This window comes from Lycium barbarum, chromosome 6 (assembly GCF_019175385.1).
Source record: "Lycium barbarum isolate Lr01 chromosome 6, ASM1917538v2, whole genome shotgun sequence".
Classification (NCBI taxonomy): domain Eukaryota; kingdom Viridiplantae; phylum Streptophyta; class Magnoliopsida; order Solanales; family Solanaceae; genus Lycium; species Lycium barbarum.
Genome location: NC_083342.1, coordinates 5424721 through 5446235, shown reverse-complemented (window position 1 = coordinate 5446235; position 21515 = coordinate 5424721). Strand labels below are relative to the sequence as shown.

The following is a 21515-nucleotide window of genomic DNA, read 5'->3' as shown; positions in this document are numbered from 1 at the left end:
TCTCCTATCCAGGAAAAAACTATTTTTTCTGCATGAATGTAGTTGTATTGTTCTCTGTGGAATGTGTTGTTCTGTACTTTTAATATTCATGCTGGAATATAGGGGTGATTTAGTTGACCTTTCAGTTATGAGAATACGATAGATTCGGTTAAGAGATTTAACTAAATATACCAGTGAGAGTTTAACTTGAGATGGATGAGGTGTCAAATAGTAGTATATATCAGTAATAACCTTCTTTTATTGTTCGTGGTCTGAAGATGTATCATGTACTTGGGTTGATCTGGCACACAACTGGCAAAATCTCTCGAAATAGAATGGAAGAAATTTGTATCGTGCACGTGCAGTGCTCTATCTCTACTCCTGCTAACATCCAACATTTGTAGTCTGTTAGGTGCATGAGTCGAGGTAATGGGATTCTGGGTAAAGGATAGTATTTGCTCCTTGCCGTTGGACATATAGATGCAGAAAGTAATCATTTGCTAGAAAGAACTGGAGGGAAAATATAGATAACTTTCATTTTAACAAAGGGTATCTGCCCCGACGTATGATTCCAACATATATGTGTATCAGTCATAGTGGAATGCTGGTACAAGAGGAATTATTTACAAAAGTATCAGCTGTAGTAGCTTGTGCAATATTAAAAACAGTAGGGATCCACATATATGTTATTAAGTTGATAAGTTCTGGTTTCTTTTTGTACTTTTATTGCATACTTATCACTGTTTATGCTTGAATTTCACAGCTTTAGTACACATTTGAATGCAACTTTTACTTTTCGCTAAAACGTCCAAATTCCTTTAGTTCAATCTTAAAGGCTAGTATTGCAAAGTCTTCTCAATGCAGGCCAAGCTTGTTACAAGCATTATATGGAGACCTTGTTCTTTACTAAGGCAATGTTCGTATTACATGTTCATTCGTCTTGATGTAATCTTGTCTTATATGTACAACATGATTATTAGGACGAAAGGAAACTAAAAAAAGTTTTTTATGAGCTCTAGAGGCGCACGTTAAGCAAGGCTACACTAACGTGCACCGATTCAGCCATGGGAGGACGTCGGAACAAGGCAACACAACAAACGGTTCCTAAGGAAGCTACTCCAGCGCCGACGGAGAACTTGGATATAGTAGTGACACCAGATATAGGTATTCCACAAACCCTAGCTCCTCGGAATTTAGGACAATTCATAATTGGTCGGGGCAGCGCTCCAACGATACTGCAAGCACCAATTCAAAGAGCAATAGGGCTTCTATCGACGGAATTGGGTGCAACAATTCCAACCCCACAAAGGGTAGTGCTACCCCAAGGGGAAACAACAGAGCTAGTGGAGGAGGAAGCTACGGCAGCCAGGAAATTGACATTTAGCAATGCTCAACTTGTCATGGCTGAAGTAGTACAAGGAGTACGCAACGAGATGGGCATCAACTTGATTACTTTCCCCCAACTCTAAAGGATAGAGTAAAGGTGGGTAAGTTGAATGTGAATACCTTAGCCGAACAGAAAGCTAAATGGAGCACCGCACTAGTTGGGTATGTTATTGGGGGTATGCCAAATTTCAAAGAGATGCTTAAATTTGTATATGGGGTTTGGAATTTTGTTGCTGCTCCTCAATTGTACCTACATGATGATGATTACTTCATATTTCGGTTTGAAGATAAGAATGACAAGGATAAGGTATTGAGGAGTGGCCCATTCACCTTCAATAATCGACCCCTCGTTCTCAAATAGTGGACTCCGAATTTTCAGGTCAAGAGTGAGCAATTAAAGGAAGTGCCTATTTGGGTGACTATGCCTGGGTTGCTTATTCAATACTGGGCTGCTGAAAATTTGGGAATTATAGCTAGTTGTTTGGGAAAACCAATATGCACAGACAAACTTACAGCTCGGGAGGACAGGATTTCCTATGCAAGGCTATTGGTTGAGATGGATATTTCACAACCTTTACCTGATAAAATCCAAATTGAAGAGCCTGATGGGACGTGCATATTTCAGGAGGTAGAGTATGAGTGGAAGCCCATGTATTGTCAAGATTGTCTGCAAGTTGGCAAACATAGTACTTTTTGTAAGTCTTTGGTTCAAGATATTGCACCTGCTGCCAGACCAGTCCATAAGAGGAGAGGGAAGACAGTCCCCACTTGGCAGCCAACGCAATAGGAAACTGCCAAAGTCCAGCAAGAGATGCAACCAGAACCCACTCTTGAAGGAGTTCAACACAAAGAAGCAATAGACTAAGCTGCACAAACACAGCAGTCTGCTTTACCTGAACCAGTTGCGGTACCAGAGGGAGAGGCTCAGAGCAAACAGTTGCATGAAAAAGACAAGCAGAAGATGGAAATGATTCAGCAAAAAGTTAACCCAACTGTGGAACAAGTGGCACACTTCCTAAGGAAAAATAGAAATGCCCCACTAAAGCTATACGATAAAGCTACAAATAATGTAGCTAAGGAACAGCCTCAACCTGCTAAACACCCCCCATGATTTTTGGATCATGGAATATTAGAGGGTTGAATAAGCCCTTCAAGCAAAAGGAACTCAAGACCTTTCTGCAGAAGAATAAAGTAGCCCTATTGGGTTGTCTTGAGACTAAAGTTAAGGAAAGCAAAGCTAGTACAGTCAAGAGGAATCTGGGAGCAGACTGGCAGGTCTTTGTTGATTATTCAATAGAGCCCAATGGTAGAATTTGGATATGTTGGAAACCTCAACAAGTTCAAATAACTATACTATTGGTTACTCCTCAACTAATACATTGCACTGTTAAAGATAGGGACTCCTCATTCACTTGTCAAGCTTCATTTATATATGGCTTGAATACCATTCCTGGTAGGAAAACAATATGGGAACAACTTAGGTTAATGAGTCCTGGTATAGATGTACCCTGGGTTATCCCGGGTGACTTCAACACAATTATATCGGTTCATGATAGGATCAATGGAGGGCCTGTTCACCAAATTGAGACAACGAATTTTCAGAGCTGCATACAAGACATTGGTTTGGGTCAGATAAGCAGGAAAGGCAGACAGTTCTCATGGTGTAACAATAGAGATGCAGAGGCTAGAGTGTACAGCTTAATAGACTGGGCATTTGGAAATGACAAATGGTTTGTGGAATATAACAATTTGGAAGCATACTATCACAATCCTCATTGCTCAGATCATTCCCCTATCTTGATCCAAACTGAGGTAGTAAGGAACCATTTACCTAAGTCATTTAGAATGCTTAATGTGTTGCTACACCAGGCACAATTTAAGCAGCTAGTTACTGATATATGGAAACAAGCTATCCCTGGTTATGCAATGTACAGAATATGGAGAAAACTTAAGTTAATTCAACAAGCATCAAAGCATGTGAACAGAGGGATGAATTCACTGGAAGTTAAATTAGCAAGTATACAGGAACAATTGTCTATCACTCAGCAGTCCCTGGGGTATGGCATATTTAGTGAGCAGTTAATAAGGTAGAAAAGGAGCTGGTGGTGCAGTTGGAATATTAGAGTCATATACATGAGCGAGTGTTGAGGCAAAAGTCAAGGGCAGTTTGGATTGCACATGGGGACTCCAACTCAAAGTACTTCCATGCTTCCCTAAAGGCTAGACAGGCTAAGAACAAAATTTCATCAATATTCAATGAACAAGGGCTACATCTGATTGATCCACAACAAGTGCAGCAAGAATTTGTTCAGTTCACTCAAAACCTGTTAGGTAGTGTCGCTGCGGTAATGCCATGTATTAATCTAACAGTGGCTAGAGATGGACCATGTCTAAGTTTTGAGCAGAAACAATGGTTGCTCTAACCTGTTACTAGAGCAGAGGTGGTTGAAGTTATTAGAGAACTACCAGCTGACAAAGCCCCAGGGGCAGATGGGTTTCCTGTTGAATTTTTTAAAACATTCTGGGATGTACTAGGAGATGAGGTAATAGAATCTGTAGTTGATTTCTTTGACAATGGAAAACTCCTTAAAGAGATAAACTCTACAACTGTGACCCTAGCACCTAAAGTCCCTAACCCCACCTTTGTTAAAGAATTCAGACCCATAACTTGTTGCACAACTATGTATAAACTGATTGGCAAATTTTTAACTGCTAAACTGAAGCTAGTAGTGGATTACTTGGTGGGACCCTCTCAGTCTGCTTTCATTGAGGGCAGGAATATCCTTGACAATGTCATTGTTGCCCATAAACTTGTCAAAGGATACTCTCAGAAAGGAGTATCTCTCAGGTGCCTTATCAAAGTGGATATTAGAAAAGCGTATGACTCTGTGGAATGGGGATTTTTGAAGATGATTTTAGTGGAGTTTGGCTTTTCTGATAAGTTTGTGAAATTGATCATGGAATGTGTCACTAGTGTCAGTTATTCTCTATTGATTAATGGTGGCTTGACTCCTAGATTTCAGGCAAAAAAAGGGCTTAGACAAGGGGACCCCATGTCCCCTTACCTATTTGTTCTAGTTATGGAGTACCTCAACAGATCACTTAAACAGTTGGAGCACAATCCAACCTTCAAGTATCACCCTAGGTGCAAGAAAATGAATTTGGTGCACATATGTTTTGCTGATGATTTGATAATGTGCTGTAAAGCAGATAGACCATCCATTACTGCTATGCTCTAAGCCTTTAAACACTTTTCTGCAGTATCTGGACTTAGAGCAAACATGGAAAATAGCTCACTCTACATGGCTGGCACTACAACTGAATTCAGAAAACAGATCCTAGAGGATATGCATTTTACAATGGAAGAGTTACCATTCAAGTATTTGGGAGTCCCCTTGTCTGCTAGGAAAATTACAGTTCAACAATGTATGCCTATTGTGGAGAAAATGATAGCTAGGACAAGGTGCTGGTCAACTAAGTTCCTATCATACAGTGGTAGAGCACAACTCATCCAAAGTGTTCTATTTGAAATGCAAACTTATTGGGCTCAAGTCTTCCTTCATCCCAAAAAAGTAGTTAAGCTAGTGACTAGTGTGTGCAGAACCTTTCTTTGGACTGGTAGTCATGAAAGCTCAAGGAAAGCACTTGTTGCATGGGAAAATTTATTTATGCCAAGATCTGCTGGGGGGCTGAACTTTATTGATTTTGGTTGGTGGAATAGAGCAGCCATTTTTAAGCTCCTATGGGCAGTCAGTACCAAGAAGGACACAGTATGGATCAAGTGGGTGAACACAGTTTACATCAAGAATAGTGAGCTGGTTACTATGGATACACCTAAACAGGCATGTTGGGTAGTGAGAAAAATTTTTGATGTAAGGAAATGGTTCCCCAACCAAAATGTTATCTCTGAGCTGCAGAAATATTGCTATAATGGACAGTTCAGTATCCGGAAAGCCTATAGAGCCTTTATGCCACAATATCATAAGGTTTACTGGAAGAGTTTAACATTGGGGCCTCATTTGGTTCCTAGACATCAATTCATTACCTTGTTAGCCATTCAAAATAGACAAGCTACTGTTGATCGATTACAATAGTGGGGGATTCAAGTGCCAAAAGAATGTGTATTATGCAACACCACTGCTGAAGAAACATTGATTCATCTATTTTTCACCTTTCCTTATTCAAAGCAAGTATGGAGTAGTATACTCAACTAGGTAGGAGAAAGAAGACAAATACAAAATTGGGAAGCGGAGAAAAGATGGATTTCAAGAAGGGCCACTGGTTCAGGGGCACGAGCTGGCATACTGGGATTCCTATTCGCTGCTACCATCTACCATGTATGGGTTGAACGTAATGCTCGGAGATTCCAGTATACTAGTAGAGACTTCAGATGTCGTGTGAAAGAGATAGTACTGCAGCTTCATCTAAGAGGCCAGCAACAAAGAAAATGGTCCAAAGTTCTGGATAGTTTGAATAGTTTTCCTACCTACACATAGAATAGTTGTATAGAAAGGATATAGAAATTCATGTTGGAGCTAGTTCTAGAGTCCAAATGAACTAGTAGCTTTGTAATTCTCACACTTGGTTGAAATAAAATTTTCTCTTTCGACCAAAAAAAATTATTATTAGGACTTCAAAAGGTATAGCTCAAACTAAATCAGAACCTTGTTTACAGTAGAGTATTCAGACCGGCTTAAATTGGTACTTTACGCTCCTTACAGTTGAAGAACTTGAGAATGAATATGTGCCCATTTAGATTTAAATCTAAGAATGTCTAAAAGAAATTAAATGAGATTATTGCAGATGATTTATGTTTGTGTTAAACATGGAGATGTATGTACTCCTTCATCTCTACGAAGTAAGATCAAGCTCATTAGTATATTATCTCATGTCCAATCCATGTTTGTTAACACTAAATAAACTCATATGAAGTCAGAAAATAATGCAAAACTTGTTTGGTGCTTAAGAGGGCTATTTCCATCCCTTTAAATGCTTTCCTATTATACTATGTTCTCCCTGTGTTTCCACTTTTCAAAGTAAAACTTTTTATGTTTTCATAATTTCTTTTTCTTATTTTTAATTTTCTTACTTCATCTATAATGGGTTTGATTAGTTTAAAAAGAAAGTTCAAATCAGTGCAGCTTAAATTTTAAAAGTAACTAAAAGATCATCTAATTGAGATCTGATAGGCATTCAATCCTCTCTAGTCCTCTTTCATCATCAAATTAGCTGTGTTAAATTTCTTTTCGTTGTTGGTCATTAATACTAGTTTACATTATTGGCAGTAATAATGCAAATTCAAATGTTGTTGATGAGTAAGAAAGACACTAACTTCACAGCAAGTTCCCCTAGAGGTAATTTTTTGTTTCCCTTTTATTAATTTAGTATCCATCATTTATTTGTAAAATAATAAATAACACAAAGAAGTGTTAGAAACATAAACAATCTTCAAATTTGAATTTGTCTATATGTGTTTCTGTGACAAAGATATTTAGTGGTAAAATTACCGATTCGATCTCAAAGGCTCTTGAATTTAATTTTATATCACTATTACTTTCCGGTATGTTATGTCTTGTGGAATGACTTATATTTCTTCCTTATTTATTGTGTTCCTCTCTTTTCCTTTGCTTTTTGTCACCCAAATGGGGTTTGATATATCTTTATGAATAATCACTAGGAGCAAGTGATAGTTCATGTATATAGGTTCTATTAGAAACTAGTAAGCATAAAGATATTAGAGTACTGTTAAACTTTATTTTTGAAATTTGGTAGATTTTGTTTAAATATAATGACTAATTACCTTAATTTTATATGCAGGGTATATTTACAAAGAAAAGGAGGTGAATGTGACTTGTATGCCAAAGAATGAAGTTTGTGTTGAAGTCGAGGAGGTAGATGTGGAATGAAATGACAATAAATGAAGACAATGGTACAGTGGTTGTATTCTTCCTTTGGACCAACCTTAAGATAGTGGGGACTAATCTTATTATCTTTTCAGTTGAAAGCATTTTTTTTAATCTCATTTGTAAACATGTACATCATCTTTTTTATATATCTAACAGATATTAATGATTTGTTGGAGAGCTTGTATGGCTTCTATTATTGTTTTTGTCATATTCCAAATTATATATGATAATGCATGTTTCTTGTGCCCAGTAAACGTTGAGAATGAATAGGGAGTGACTCTGGCTAGAAATATTTTGGCTAAGGATATTCCTAGCTAATTGTAAAGAAAGGTGAACATCCTAAATAAACTTAGCTATGACTTTAGCTATGAAATTAAGCCTAGCTAACTTTGCTACAGAATATTGCCTAGCAAAATATGCTGGCCAAATTAGCTACGGCTGACCCAATATTCCTAGCAAATATTTAGCTATGAGCCTATTAGCCACGGAAGTTAGCTAGGGTCAATTTCCTAGCTAAAACAATGTTAGCTAGGGATTTCAGTAAGTTAGCTAGGGATTTGGTCTCTAGCTAATTGCCCGTTCTCTGGTAGTGAAATACATAAGGGCGGCAATGGAAATCCACTCGGCAGTTATGTGGTTAACGAGAAGCAAATCCAGGACAGCTAGCTAGTAACACATTAACTAGAATGAAAAGAATGATTACCTCCTCCACGTGTTGAGCATCTCCGAGCATGCAAATCTTCATCTTAGGGCGAGGAATGTGAGGCAACCTCACGGATCCACTGAAACGCTTGTCCTTTTGGGGATCATAGTTCTTAAGACCAATCTGGAGCTCAATAGTATCTGAGAACTTCCTCTTCTTCTCAGCCGAATCATTCTTAATTACAGAGATGGCTTCTCTGACGGCCTCACTCTGTAGCTTACTGTAAAAAAGGGCAGCCCGGTGCACTAAGCTCCCGCTATGCGCGGGGTCCGGGGAAGGGCCGGACCACAAGGGTCTATTGTACGCAGTCTTACCTTGCATTTCTGCAAGAAGCTGTTTCCACGACTCTGTAGCTTACTGTAGAAAAGGTAAAATTGAATTATTTTAATGCAAATATTCAACAAGACAAACAAAAAATAGTAAGGCTAATGTCCATAACTATAATATATTAAGAAGATGACAACGAATTTACATACTAAAAGGAGCAAAAGAAAAAGAGATTCGTGCTCCGATATTTCAACCAAACTTATAAAACTGTAGAAGAAAACAAAAAAAAAAAACTCTTTGCAAAAATAGATTCCTCAGCATACTCAAAATCCAAAAATCTACACTATTTTCACATTTCACGCAAATGAAAAAAAAAAACTCAAGATAGTGCTCCTATGAAGTAAAAGACCAATTTTTTTCCTCAGTTGACACCCAAAAAAGTGTTAAAGTTTCCATTTACACAGGGACAAAAACAAACAGATCCCACAAATGCATCAAAGTTCAATAACAATGTAACCAAAGTAATGTCGAATATTCGTCGAATTAGCTTTTTAATTTCCAAGCAAATATTTAAAACTGTCGAAGCAAGAAAAAGCTCTTTGCACTAACAAATTCCTCACCAAAACCAAAATCCAAAATCTACATTGTTTTCACTTTTCACATAAATAAAGAAGTCCTTAGAATAGTACTTCCTGTTAAGTAAAAAACATGATTTTTTCTTCAGTTAGACTTAGACACCCAAAAAATTGTTAACTTGACATTTACACAGACCACGAAAAAAACAAATTCATCAAAGTTCAATCACGACGTGACCAAAATAATGCCAAAATATTCATAAAAATTACTCCCTATGTTCACTTTTACTTGTCAGTTTAGCTTCCCGAGAGTCAAACTACATGGATTTTGACCAACATTTTTAGGTGCATTTTCTCATTCTCATCATATTAATGCACAAAAAAATTGCAACTTATAGTACTTTCTCATGCAGTGTTTGAACATCTAAATTTTAACTTTAAAACATTAAATTAATCTAATTCAATTTAGCTTCAAAGATTAATCAAATTGACTATGGAGAAACGAAACATTGACCATATCAACAAAACCACAACAAAGAGAAACATCCACATATTACAAGATTAACTAACAACAAAACAATAAAAAAGAACACTGAAAACATGTACAAAAAAAAATGAAATTTTGAGTTTTTTACATACCTCATGGCTCAAATACTTTGGTGTGTCAAGTTAAATATGAACAAGTAAAAATGGATGGAGGAAGTATTTGATATTCATTTTGAAGCTGGATTGATTTTGATTCAGGCCTCAATGTCCCCTTTTGGAATCGAACTCCAGACTTCTACATAAATATGGAGAGATACTTACCATCCACCACAACCTTAGTGCGATGATTCTTAAGAAATTATTTCTTTCTATCTCGTGTTCAGTACACTTTTTTAACTTCAATTAATTTTGATGTCGAAAAGTCTCGTTTTAAGGGTTAAACTTTCTATAGCAAAAATAACTTCATTTTCAAGGTGCACATTTGATTATAAATGAAGGTATACTTATTAGTTATCACCTCAGCACAACTTTAATTTGGCAGTCCTTAAGAAATAGGCACTTCAACGTCAGCCTATTAAAACGTTATTACTGGTATTAGTTTGTATTTAGACTATAGTTTAACCAAACAAGTCAAGAAAATGAAAAGAAAGCTACTTCAGACATGAGTGGACCTGGAGGAACAAGGGCCGCTTCATTATAACATTGAACTCCTTTATCGAAAATTCACACTGCATATATATAACGTCAAAAATTTATATAGATAGTAATTGTTGAATCATTTTAGCTTCTTCCTATATTTATTTTTTAATTATATTTTAAATCTCCTCACTCAGCCACTTATTTCAGATGTTTACTAATTAGTAGGAATGGTAAGAGTTTCGATGTTTGCCCAACCCTATTGCTAAGCTTTTGTCTAAAAATTAGATTAATGTCAACTTGTCTACTTTTTTGGTTTTCTATTTGAGGTGTCGTACTCAATTTGGTTCATAGAAAATGATGTTGACCCGCCACTAAGAATTTCCTCATATTTTATTATGCCTTCAGAATAATGATCAAAGATTAGTTTACATCTTGACTTGCATAGGTGTAAATAAATAAATCAGTAAAATAAGAATTAAAAATTATATGTCCGGCTGCAAATTAAATTTTTAGATTTTGCAATTTGACAGTAACGTTTCAGGTTTACTACCAAAAAGAAAAATATGTCAGTTTGATAGAATTAAAATAATTCATTATACAACTTGGAACAATTTGTTGTATTATCAATCTGAATATGTTTCCCTTAGAGCAAAGAATTAACTTATTGGTAATTTTGTTTATCCTCCTTTGGACTTTGGATCAGTTGGAGTATTTTAATGGGAAAATTTCATCGATGGTCATCCAAACGAAGGTTCTTAATTTTTACTATCACTTAAAAATCATCCAAATAAAAATTTATTATACAAAAATTACTATTCTTTTTACATGTACAAATGCAAACAAAAAATAGTACATGCACAAATACGAACCAAAGATAGTACAAACAATTAGATTGAAAGAGGTACCATCTCAGTGTTTAAAGCTGAAAGTCACATGATCTTCCCTCTGTAGTACTTTTTAAGAGTTAAATTTCATGTGCTGATGGTAAAAATAATGTATGCAACTAGGTCACTTATAAAGAAAACGACAAATAAATTTTTGTGATAAATTTTACTATATTGATAACTTAATAAAAATGACAAATAGCTATATTATAATAAGCTAAATTAAATTGAATAAAAAAATTTACATTATCAGTACATAAGACAATACCCATTTCACTTCTATCATTTTATGTAAAAGGAAAAAAAATGTGATGGTGGTGGCTACTGCACCTTGAACGCACCTCAACTAATTTTACTGTTATTTGCTATCTCCCACCAGTACAACTATAATGTTATAAATAATAATGTTGTCGGAGCCAACTTAATTCGATCTGCACCCGTTTAATTTCACCGGATATCTAATACCTCTCACCAACACAAGTACCATGTAACTCACCAACCAAAATTTAAGCAAAATGGGAAGAGATTAACAATTTTTTCAATATCCATTTGAATTTAAACCTAAAATCTTACGATTTTCTCTCATTTCATTGATCACTAGGACGCACTCTTAGGTGCTATGTTTTTTTTGCAAATTTGTCCTTGTTTAAAAATGGAAAGAACAAATTATCGTAATTAGAAAATGTTGTTGGACTAAGGTTTAGCCAAAACAAATTGGCTGCTTGAGCAAGTGGCACTGATCACCTTGAGCCAATAAAAATAAATAGTTGCACTTCAATCGCTCTTTGAATAATGGTAAGGTCAGATCTAGGTGTATTCATTATTGCCTAAGCTTAAGAGGCAAATTCTGGCCCTTTAGGTGGCTTAAAAACTAAGAGCATTTTTGCCCCTTATACCCTTGATATGTAAATGGGAGCCTTTAAAATAACAATAAAGTTATATTTGTACAATTTTTAGGTCACAAATTCAAGTTGTAGAATCAGTCATGATATTACCGTCGGAATAAACTAACTCACACTCTCTTGAGATGCGGCTTTTTCTGAACCTTATGTGAACAGAAAATGCTTTGTGTACCGACTTCCCTTTATGCCTTTGAATATTCTAAAATAATAGCTTGATCTTAGTTGATATTACTATGAAAAAAAAAGGGAACGAATGTCATCCCATAGTGACTATTGCAGAAACTTGTTGTAGTTTGTAAGGGTCTAAAAGAAAATTTCCGTAACCAAATATGTGTTAAAAAAAAAAAATAAGAAGAAGGTATTATTCTTATGGCCCTTTAGGCTCTTAAGAGTTCCATCATTCAGATGGACAAGACAGATGGCGAGGCAAGAAGCCCCGCAAACGCAATTCAATAGGGAAGTGCGCTTTCCACCTAAGTTGGTAACTTTCCTTAGCCATTCATTGCGTCTTGAGCCACACCGTCCTCTATGTAAGTAGAAAGAGAGTTTTGGTCAATAAAGTTGTTTCTGTATAATCCATAAGTCATGTGCTCGAAGAGATCATGGAGCAACTATAAATTATTTTTGCCTGACTTATAAATTATAAGTTCGAACTGTAACCGTAAAATCAATAACTAATGCTTACATTAAGATAAGCTACCTGCATCACACTCCCTTGGAATTGCAACCCTTCTCTCAATTTGCATATATGTGAGATGCTTTGTACACATATCTGCCCTTTGAACTTTTTAGAATTCAAAACTAATAAGTTGATCTTAGAAGATAATATTATTAGAAGAATGGTACTTTATAGCAGTAACTACTACAGAAAGTTGGCAGTTTAAGGATCTAATAGCAGGGCTACTAGGACTTGGATCCCTCTCTTGGGCGGGGCATCAAGTATAAGTATCTTTACCGATTAATCAATTTCTAAACACTGGAGTAGATCCTAAAGAGAGACCACTTCCTCATGAATTTATCTTGAATCGAGATCATGTTAATTCGAGCTCGCTCGATCTGTTCAATTGAGACCTTATAATGCAATCGCATTCTCTGGTCCAATTGTTGTTTTTGTTTCTGTATTTATGATTTATCCGCTAGATCAGGCTTGTCGGTTCTTTGCACCTAGTTTTGGTGTAGCAACTATATTACAATTCAATTCTCGAAATCAAATATGTAAAAATCATGTTCTAATACTACTATTATAATTAACTATAAAAGACTTTGATACCTCGCTATTTCCAAAAGAGTTCGTTAACCAATTTTTGGTTCGAATAGGGGTCTAGAATATAAGACTGTGAATTGATCTTAAACCTAAGCTAATGCTGGGTGCAGCTAGGGGACCAAAAACTTGATATGTGGAGTGTAATTAATTTTGAATAACTAACCGAACCGAATCATTAACACTTTTGTAAACGAAAAGACAACAGCAATCACGGCTAAATATTCACTGAAAGCTAAATTTCTTTTACTCTACACAAGCCATCTTGGTTTCAATCATGCTAAATTCTTTTGCTCTGCTAGTTGTTCACAGGAACTTCAACAATAAACCTGTTAATTTAAAAAAAAAAAAAACATAGAGTAGATGTTTCTTGTTAGTATAATCAAGTATGAACTTGGACTTTTGGTACATTGGAGAAAGTTTTGCGTCAAAATATATTCATCACTAAAGCCGAACCTCAAAGTGCTGAACAATTTACAAATTATAGGTATGACACTTTAAGAGGAAGATTACGAGCCATAATTAGGGTTTGTTAAACTTCTTTAGAACAATATTAAAGAAAAAACACTTTTGTGACAAAGATATGTTAAAGTAACAGGACTATAGGAATAGTACTAATTGCTGACCAAGAGAAATACAACTACTAAACATAGTGAATAGTACTGAATACTGAATACAGACTATCACGCAAAAGAAATTGTCGCCGATAAATAAGAGAACAAAGAACAGAGCTAGTATCGCTTGAAAAAGAAAATGTCTCACCAAAATGATCCCTATAATGATATGACTTTCAAAACATAGTGAAGGATGACGACTATCCAAAATTTCCATCAGTATCTCTTACAAGCAGAACGCACGAAAAGCTCCAAAAAAGAGACAAATGATCTTAAAAGACACGTTGAGTCTTCCCCATGGTGCTCTTCAAGTACAAGCACCTTACCTGCAACAATTTAATCCAGATTAATAAAAGAAAACAATGTTTTCGGTCTTGAACAATAATTCAAAGTTAACTGTAGATGCCTAACTGGGATGCTAGATGGACTTACGTTCTGCCAGTTCTTCTTTAGCAACGACACTAAGAAGTTAACACTCATTTGCACGTTCTGGAAGATTTGTTTCTCCTCCATATCACAATTTCCAACAGCGACACCCATGCAAAGCACCTTCTTCAACTGAAACTTGATGGTAGCCTTGCTCTCGTTCACCTTAGACTCAAGCGACTCCTGGTGGGTAACGAGGGTGGGAAACTTACCTACATTTACAATTCAATAGAGCCAGTTAAAAGATGATCTTAAACAGGTTAAACCACTTCAAGCAAGAATAAATTTCAGAGAGGTATTATTAAAAAATCTATTAAACTTGCCTGCCTTGTTCAGACCAGGACCCAAGAGACGAGGAATCTGCTTGATGACAGATTCTGAAGCCAAGAAAGCATGGTACTTCTTTGCAAGCTTCTTAACTAACTTCTTGTTCTTGTTAAGCTTCTTGAGGCTTTCAACATCCATGTACTCCAAACCGATCTTTTCTGCCTGAAAAAACATGTGCCAAGTTCTGATTATCACCATGGAAACTAAAGATTCAGGAACAATTCACCTAAGAGTAGCTTCTAAATTTTATATCATTAGTAACCACAAAATTTACCATCAATGGAAAAATATAAAGTAAATATCATGAAGCTAAACTAATGGGAGTTCTTATACCACTGCATCTTTCAGCCAAGTTAACATAACATTGAGATGTGACACAATTAAATAAAGAAAAAGTAGAAACTACAGTACCAAGCTAACAAAATAAAGCTAGAAAAATATCCCAACCCGTTACAACCATATTTTGTATGTGATGCCACTCTACCATCTGTTCTTTAACATCATTGCGTCCATCGCAATAACACCTCACACATATTCCAGCAGTTGATAAATGTATTTTACAAAATATGATGACTCAATTAGCAACAACCATGACACAAATACATAAGGGCGGCAATGGAAATCCACTCAGCAGCTGCATATGCACTTCCCAAATACTGTATGTGTGGTTAACAAGAAGCAAATCCAGCACAACTAGTGATATTGATTAGCATGGAAAGAATGATTACCTCCTCGACGTGCTGAGCATCTCCAAGCATGCAAATCTTCATCTTAGGTCTTGGAATGTGAGGCAACCTCACGGATCCACTGAAACGCTTGTCCTTTTGGGGATCATAGTTCTTAAGACCAATCTGGAGCTCAATAGTCTCAGAGAACTTTCTCTTTTTCTCAGCTGAATCATTCTTAATTACAGAGATGGCTTCTCTGACGGCCTCACTCTGCAGCTTACTGTAGGGGAAGGTTCAAACCGAATTATTTTAATGCATATATTTAACAAAACAAACAAGAAACAGCAGTGCTACTGTTCTCAACTACAATTTTATATTAAGAAGCCAACATGTTTACATACAAAACAGAGCAAATGAAAGAGATATTTCCTTTTTAATCTGTAGATGCAATAAAACGCTTTCTGCAATAAGAAATTCCTCAACAAACCCAAAATCCAAAAATCTACACTTTTTTCACTTTTCACATATATGAGAAATGTCATAGTACTCCTATGAAGTAAAACAAAAAAAAATTCTTCAGTTCGGCACCTAAAAAAGTGTTTAACTTGCAATTTACACATATGATGAAAACTAACGAATCCCACAAAAACCATCAAAGTTCAATAACAAAGTAACCAAAGTAATGTCAAATATTCATATGAATTAGCTTTTAATTTCCTACCAAGCATTTAAAACTGTAGAAGCAACAAAAAGCTCTTTGCAGTAACAAATTCCTCACCAAAACCAAAATCTACATTGTTTTCGCTTTTCACATAAATGAACAAGTCCTCAGAATAGTACTCTTGTTAAGTCAAAAACATGATTTTTTTCTTAAGTTAGACACCCAAAAAATTGTTATTGACATTTACACAGACCACGAAAAAAAAAATCATCAAAGTTCACTACAAGGCAACCTAAATAATTCCAAATATTCACATGAATAACTCCCTTCATTCACTTTTACTTATCACGTTTCACTTCTGTCGCGACCAACATTTTTAGGTTCATTTACTCATCATATTTAATACAAGAAGAATTGCAACTTATAGTATTTTTTCATGCAGTTTTTGAACATCTAAATTTTAATTTTAAAACATTAGATTAATCTAATTCAATTTTAACTCCAAAGATTAATCAAATTGACTCTCAAGAAGCGAAACATTTACCATACTAACAAAAACAGAACATACAGAAACATACACATATTACCAGATTAATTAATAACAAAACAATAAAAAAGCATACATAAAACATGTAAGAAAATGAAGTTTGAAGCTTTTAACATACCTCATGGCTCAAATAATTCTCTTTGTTAACTTCAAAAATTCACTTCTGTCAATCAAATAACATAAAAAATAAAAAATCAGCATTACAGCTAGATAATAGCAGTATTTTAAAAAAAAAAAAAAAAAAAAAAAAAACTAGCAACCAAACAAAACCTTAACACTGTTAATCTGTAGGTCCAAATTCAAGACCCTAGAAATGGTGATAGAGATGGAGAAGAAGAGGTATACCTGTATGAGAAAACCCTAATTAGGGTTTGTGAGCAGCCGTATGAGTGACGAAGAGTTGGGTCAGTTTAGTTAACTTTTATACAAATAGGGCTACAAAGTGTATATTGGGCTTGGAAAGATTGATTAGATAACCTGGGCCTTTTTGTTTCGGGCTATTCGCACGAATGTCCTATCTTGGGATGGTCTTTATTTTTTTTTATTTTTTTTGGTGCAGATTTCCCTTCAAAAGCACTAGTCTTTAACTTTGCCCCCTCAAATTTGAAATCTTTAATTTTTGTCCTTTACCTAAAAATTTGTGAGTTTCTGGTTTGAATTTTCGCTCAGACAAAAATTTAAAAAAAAAAAACAAAAAAAGCAAGGCAGAAGTTCAGATTTGATAGGCAAAGTTGCCTGCAAACTCTGCCCACTTATGCCTGAAGGCAAATTCTGCCTTAAGGTAGAGTGTGCAGGCAAACTATGCCTAATAGCTTGCAAAACTATGTCTGAGGCCTAACTTTGGCTTGCAAAACTATGTTTAAGGCCTAACTTTGACTTGCAAAACTCTATCTGCAGGTAGAGTTTGTAGGCAAACTATGCCTGAGGCCTAACTTTGGCTTGCAACACTATGCCTGAGGCCTAAATTTGGCTTGCAAAACTCTGCCAGAGGCCTAATTTTTGCCTGAATTGGCCTAACTTTGCTATAAAACTCTGCCTTGCGTTTTTTTTTTACTAAGCCGGAATTCGAACCCCAAACCTCATGGTATTAGGCGGAGGGCAAAAATTAAAGACCACCAATTTGCTGGGCAAAAATTAAAGACCACCCCAAAATAAGGGCATTCCTGCAAATTGCCCTTTAATTTTCATCCCTAAAATCGATGGTCTTTAATTTGTTTTTCCCTTCAGCAATTTAAGTAACAAAAAAGTGATATCGAAAAAACAAAAAAAGAAATCCGGCCTACCTTCATCTATGACCTAATTTCACAAGGCAAAGTCCGGCATAAATTCTGTAGAAATTAAGTTATGTGGCATAACTTCATTTCTAAGGAACTTATGTCGGACAAGGCAGAACTTATGTCGGACAAGGCAAAGTTTCTATAATCTTATGCTGAGCGAATTAGTTACTACACAATTTATGCCGGACAACTTCATTTCTACATAACTTATGCCAGATAAGACATAGTTCGATGAGACTTTGCCTTGCGATTTTTTTTTTTTTTGCGACTCTGTTGGGGATCAAACCTAGAATCTCTGATTTCATAGACCAGCGAATAAGAATACTTTGATCCATATTTTTTTATTAAATGAGAAGGAGGGGTAAAAATTAAAGACCAGCATTTTGAGGGACAAAAATTAAAGACCAGTCCGTATGAAGGGAAATTCGCTTAAAAAGTTGTTTTATTTCAATCATGTTTTTAGATGTTGAAATGGCACCAGGTAGCCACTTTTAGAACCGTTATTTAAGTCTTAGATAAGATTTGCAAATATGTTAAAAATTGATAATTAATTAAACTTCAAGATACCGTGTCCTTAAGTTTAGATTTTTTTTTAATTCAAACTTCAAGTTCAGCTACAGTGTCTTGGTTCAACCTTCTTCAGTTTAAAATTCGGCAATAGTATGTCCTTAAGTTTTAACTATATAATTCAAAATAAATTTGCGTCTTGAAGTTTAACTATCATGGTTCCAACTTTAAGTAATAAAAAATAAAAAAGAAGTAATAGTAGTGATCAATTTGATGTAGTCTTCTGAGACTTGAATGACTAAAACGATACCCATGTTAGTGAAATTGTGTTAGTTTAAAATCATTTTTTTGCGCGGATTGCCCTTCTTTTGGGGTGGTCTTTAGATTTTGTCCCTCATATTTGTGGTCTTTAAGTTTTGTCTTTCGCGTAGAAACCCTGAGGTTCTTGGTTCGAACCCCCGCTCCGACATAAAAATAAAAAATAATTTCACAAGGCAAGCCTTGGGAAAGTTATGCCGGAGCCGGCATACGCGCACTTAAGGCATGACTAAAGTTATGCCGGATTTGGCAGAACTTTTTGCATAGTTTAGTTGTGCCTTGTGGGACAGAATTTTAGTTAAGCCATAATTAAAAGTATACCCCATAAGGCGGAATCTTTGATATATTTATTGGATCCGTCAAGACTGACGGGGCTCGAACCAGCAGCTTTCGCCTTGACAGGGCGGTGCTCTGACCAATTGAACTACAATCCCAGGGAAATACGGGATCTAGCAGAAAATTTGATTCTTTTTTATCTCCGGATCGGGTATTTCTGAAGTACAAAGGGGGTTATATCATCTCATGGAGGATTGGCGAATTGGCGAGACTTTGCCTTAAGGAAAAGTTACGCCTTATGACTTTTCCTTAAGGCATGGTTTAGTTATGCCTTATGGGGCAGACTCTTAGTTAAGGCATAACTAAAAGTATGCCCTATAAGGCGGAACTTTTCCTTAAGACATAACTAAAAGTTTATCTTGCAAAGTAAAAATAAAATAATATATATATATATATGCCTTGAGGCAAAGTCTGCCCCCTCCGGTAGACTTTAGTTATGCCTTAAGCGTGCGTATGCCGGCTCCGGCATAACTTTCCCCAAGTCTTGCCTTGCGAAATTATTTTTTATTTTTATGTCGAAGCGGGGGTTCGAACCCAGAATCTCATGGTTTCTACGCGAACCTCGGGATTTTTATATGAAGGGCAAAAATTAAAGACCAGCAATTTGAGGGGCACAATTAAAGATCACCCCAAAAGAAGGGCAATCCTGTGAATTGCCCGTTTTAAATCATTTTTTTGCGCGGATTGTCCTTCATTTGGTGGTCTTCAATTTTTGCCCCTCAAATTGGTGGTCTTTAATTTTTGTCCTTCGCCTATGTTACACCTCGCCCTCCCAGGAGCTAAGGACGTTTCGTACTTATGGCGTATTTTCGGAAAAGGAGCTTATGGAGGGTTAACGTCGTGAGCATACGCGGGATATAAGTCATGACAAACGGGTGTTACACCTTGGAAGAATTTCGTATCGTTAGTACCGTTACTAAACGAATGTGATCCCGGAGAGGCCATGGAACTATTATAAGGCTAAGAAAGACTTGTAACAAGTAATAAGAGAATAGCTAAAGGTTCCGGGGTCAAGCGGGTTGGAGAAAGTAAGTTGTCAAAGCTTTGGAAAAAACTGGGCAAATTTCAGACAGGATTTTTGGTCCAACTTTAGCGAGGTATATCTCCTAGCGTATAAAGAGTTATGAAGTGAATAAACTATCCAAATTGAAGATCATCGAGTCTAGTTTCCAACGCAACAAACTGTTCGTCGATACGACATCGGAGTATGGAGTTATGGGCATTTTAAAACGGACATTGGAGAAGTTGGGTGTTGAATTAAATGGGTTGTTGGTATTGTTGTTGGTGTTGGTTTTGTTGTTATGATTATCATGGAAACGGAATATAAGTAGGGGAAATGCTGCCCGAATTTCTGTAACTTCGGATAATTGGGAAAATTGGCACCAAAATATTTGCATGCAAGTCGAGGGGGACTAACCCAGGATTTGTATGTCCTCGTATAGGTGTAGAGGAAAGGACAAGCTCGGGATAGGAAATCCCTTCAGGCAGCAAGTTAGAGAATAAGGTATGTAAGGTTTTCGCTATCGTTTTCCTTGGCACGAATCAATAGAACCCCTAGCGTGCATTATCAATCCATTCGAGTCTATTTCGGATTTTCTACATTTTATGATATATATTTTACGAAAAATATGTATTTTATGAGAAGTACATATATTTTATGAACGATGCATATTTACTTTTCCTAAAATCTCTATTTTTAGGGAATTTCCGATATTTTACGAAATTAAGTAAACGTCCCCAGCTAAGCCGTTCATTGACTCCTATTAAACCGTCTGTATACTTTATGAAAGATCCCTATGATGTTAATGTGAGTATTATCATTTGAGTCATTCCTTGTCCTCGATATGTGTCCCATAATATACTCGGGGGTATAACGACCTTACGTCACTTCGAAAGTCCCAATGTCACTTCTTTGACCCCTCATGCATTTATATATATATATATATATATATATATGTATGTATGCACTATTTTACTCCACCGAGCCGCGCTATAGTCGGCCGGGTATGGCACGTAGATGTGCAACCACTGATCAGTTAGGTATTCACACCGAGTCCCATTAGGGTCAGGTACGTTGATACAATGATGTTTTCCAGACACGAGGAGGATGATGATATGATGATGATGATATACACACCGAGTCCTAAAAAGGCCGAGTACGTTTTACACCGAGTATTGAAAGGGACGGGTACGCTTCACACCGAGTCTCACTACGGTCGGGTACGTTATATATATATATATATATTATGTATATTTACTTGGATATGAAAAATGGTTTTCTCATGCATGGCATAGAGTATGGTTTCAGTTGTCGCAGATTACCAGTTATCACTATTCTCCCATGTTTACATTTATATTTTACTGATGTCATTACTTCCCTGCCTTACATGCTCAGTACTTTTATCCGCACTGACCGTCCCACTTGTTGGGGCGCTGCATTTCGTGCTGCAGGTCCTGACAGGCAGAGCAGAAGAACCTTCTTAGTAGGATCGCCAGCTTCAGCGGGACGTCAGCAAGTACCACTACGTCGGGCTTGCTAGTTGGGTATATATCGAGTCTACATGTTATGTATACGACAAATGTACGTACTCTTAGAGGCTCATAAGACAGTGTAGTGGGTGGTAGAGTCATGCATGTTTTCATTATTCTTATGATACACATGTTATAGCCTGGGCGGCTATATGATATTTTATGATGTTCATGTTGTGGCCTTGTCGGCTAGCTTATGTATACAGTTTTTCACAAAGAGGTTATGTTATCCTTGTGTTGGGCCTTTGTGTGTACCGGTGCTCTTATATGTACATGCTAATGATTACGATTAGGATTGTTGTATTACGGTTATATTA

General features: G+C 36.2%; 1 protein-coding gene across 2 annotated transcripts in view; it reads right to left on the bottom strand.

Moving 5' to 3' along the window:
• Positions 1-16691, bottom strand: part of LOC132600588 (large ribosomal subunit protein uL1z-like) — a 32225-nt gene extending 15534 nt beyond the window's left edge. The window contains exons 1-6 of one of the 2 annotated variants that reach the window (XM_060313852.1): positions 16577-16691; positions 16350-16394; positions 15084-15303; positions 14352-14517; positions 14035-14240; positions 13573-13928 (exon numbers count right to left, since the gene is read on the bottom strand). In XM_060313852.1, the coding sequence (XP_060169835.1) occupies positions 13875-13928; positions 14035-14240; positions 14352-14517; positions 15084-15303; positions 16350-16354 (651 nt within the window). In that variant the 5' untranslated portion in view covers positions 16355-16394; positions 16577-16691 and the 3' untranslated portion in view covers positions 13573-13874. Of the gene's footprint in view, positions 1-13572; positions 13929-14034; positions 14241-14351; positions 14518-15083; positions 15304-16349; positions 16395-16576 lie in introns of those variants that run through there. The other variant, XM_060313853.1, reaches the window with a different exon arrangement.
• Between the last annotated feature and the right edge of the window lie 4824 nt (positions 16692-21515).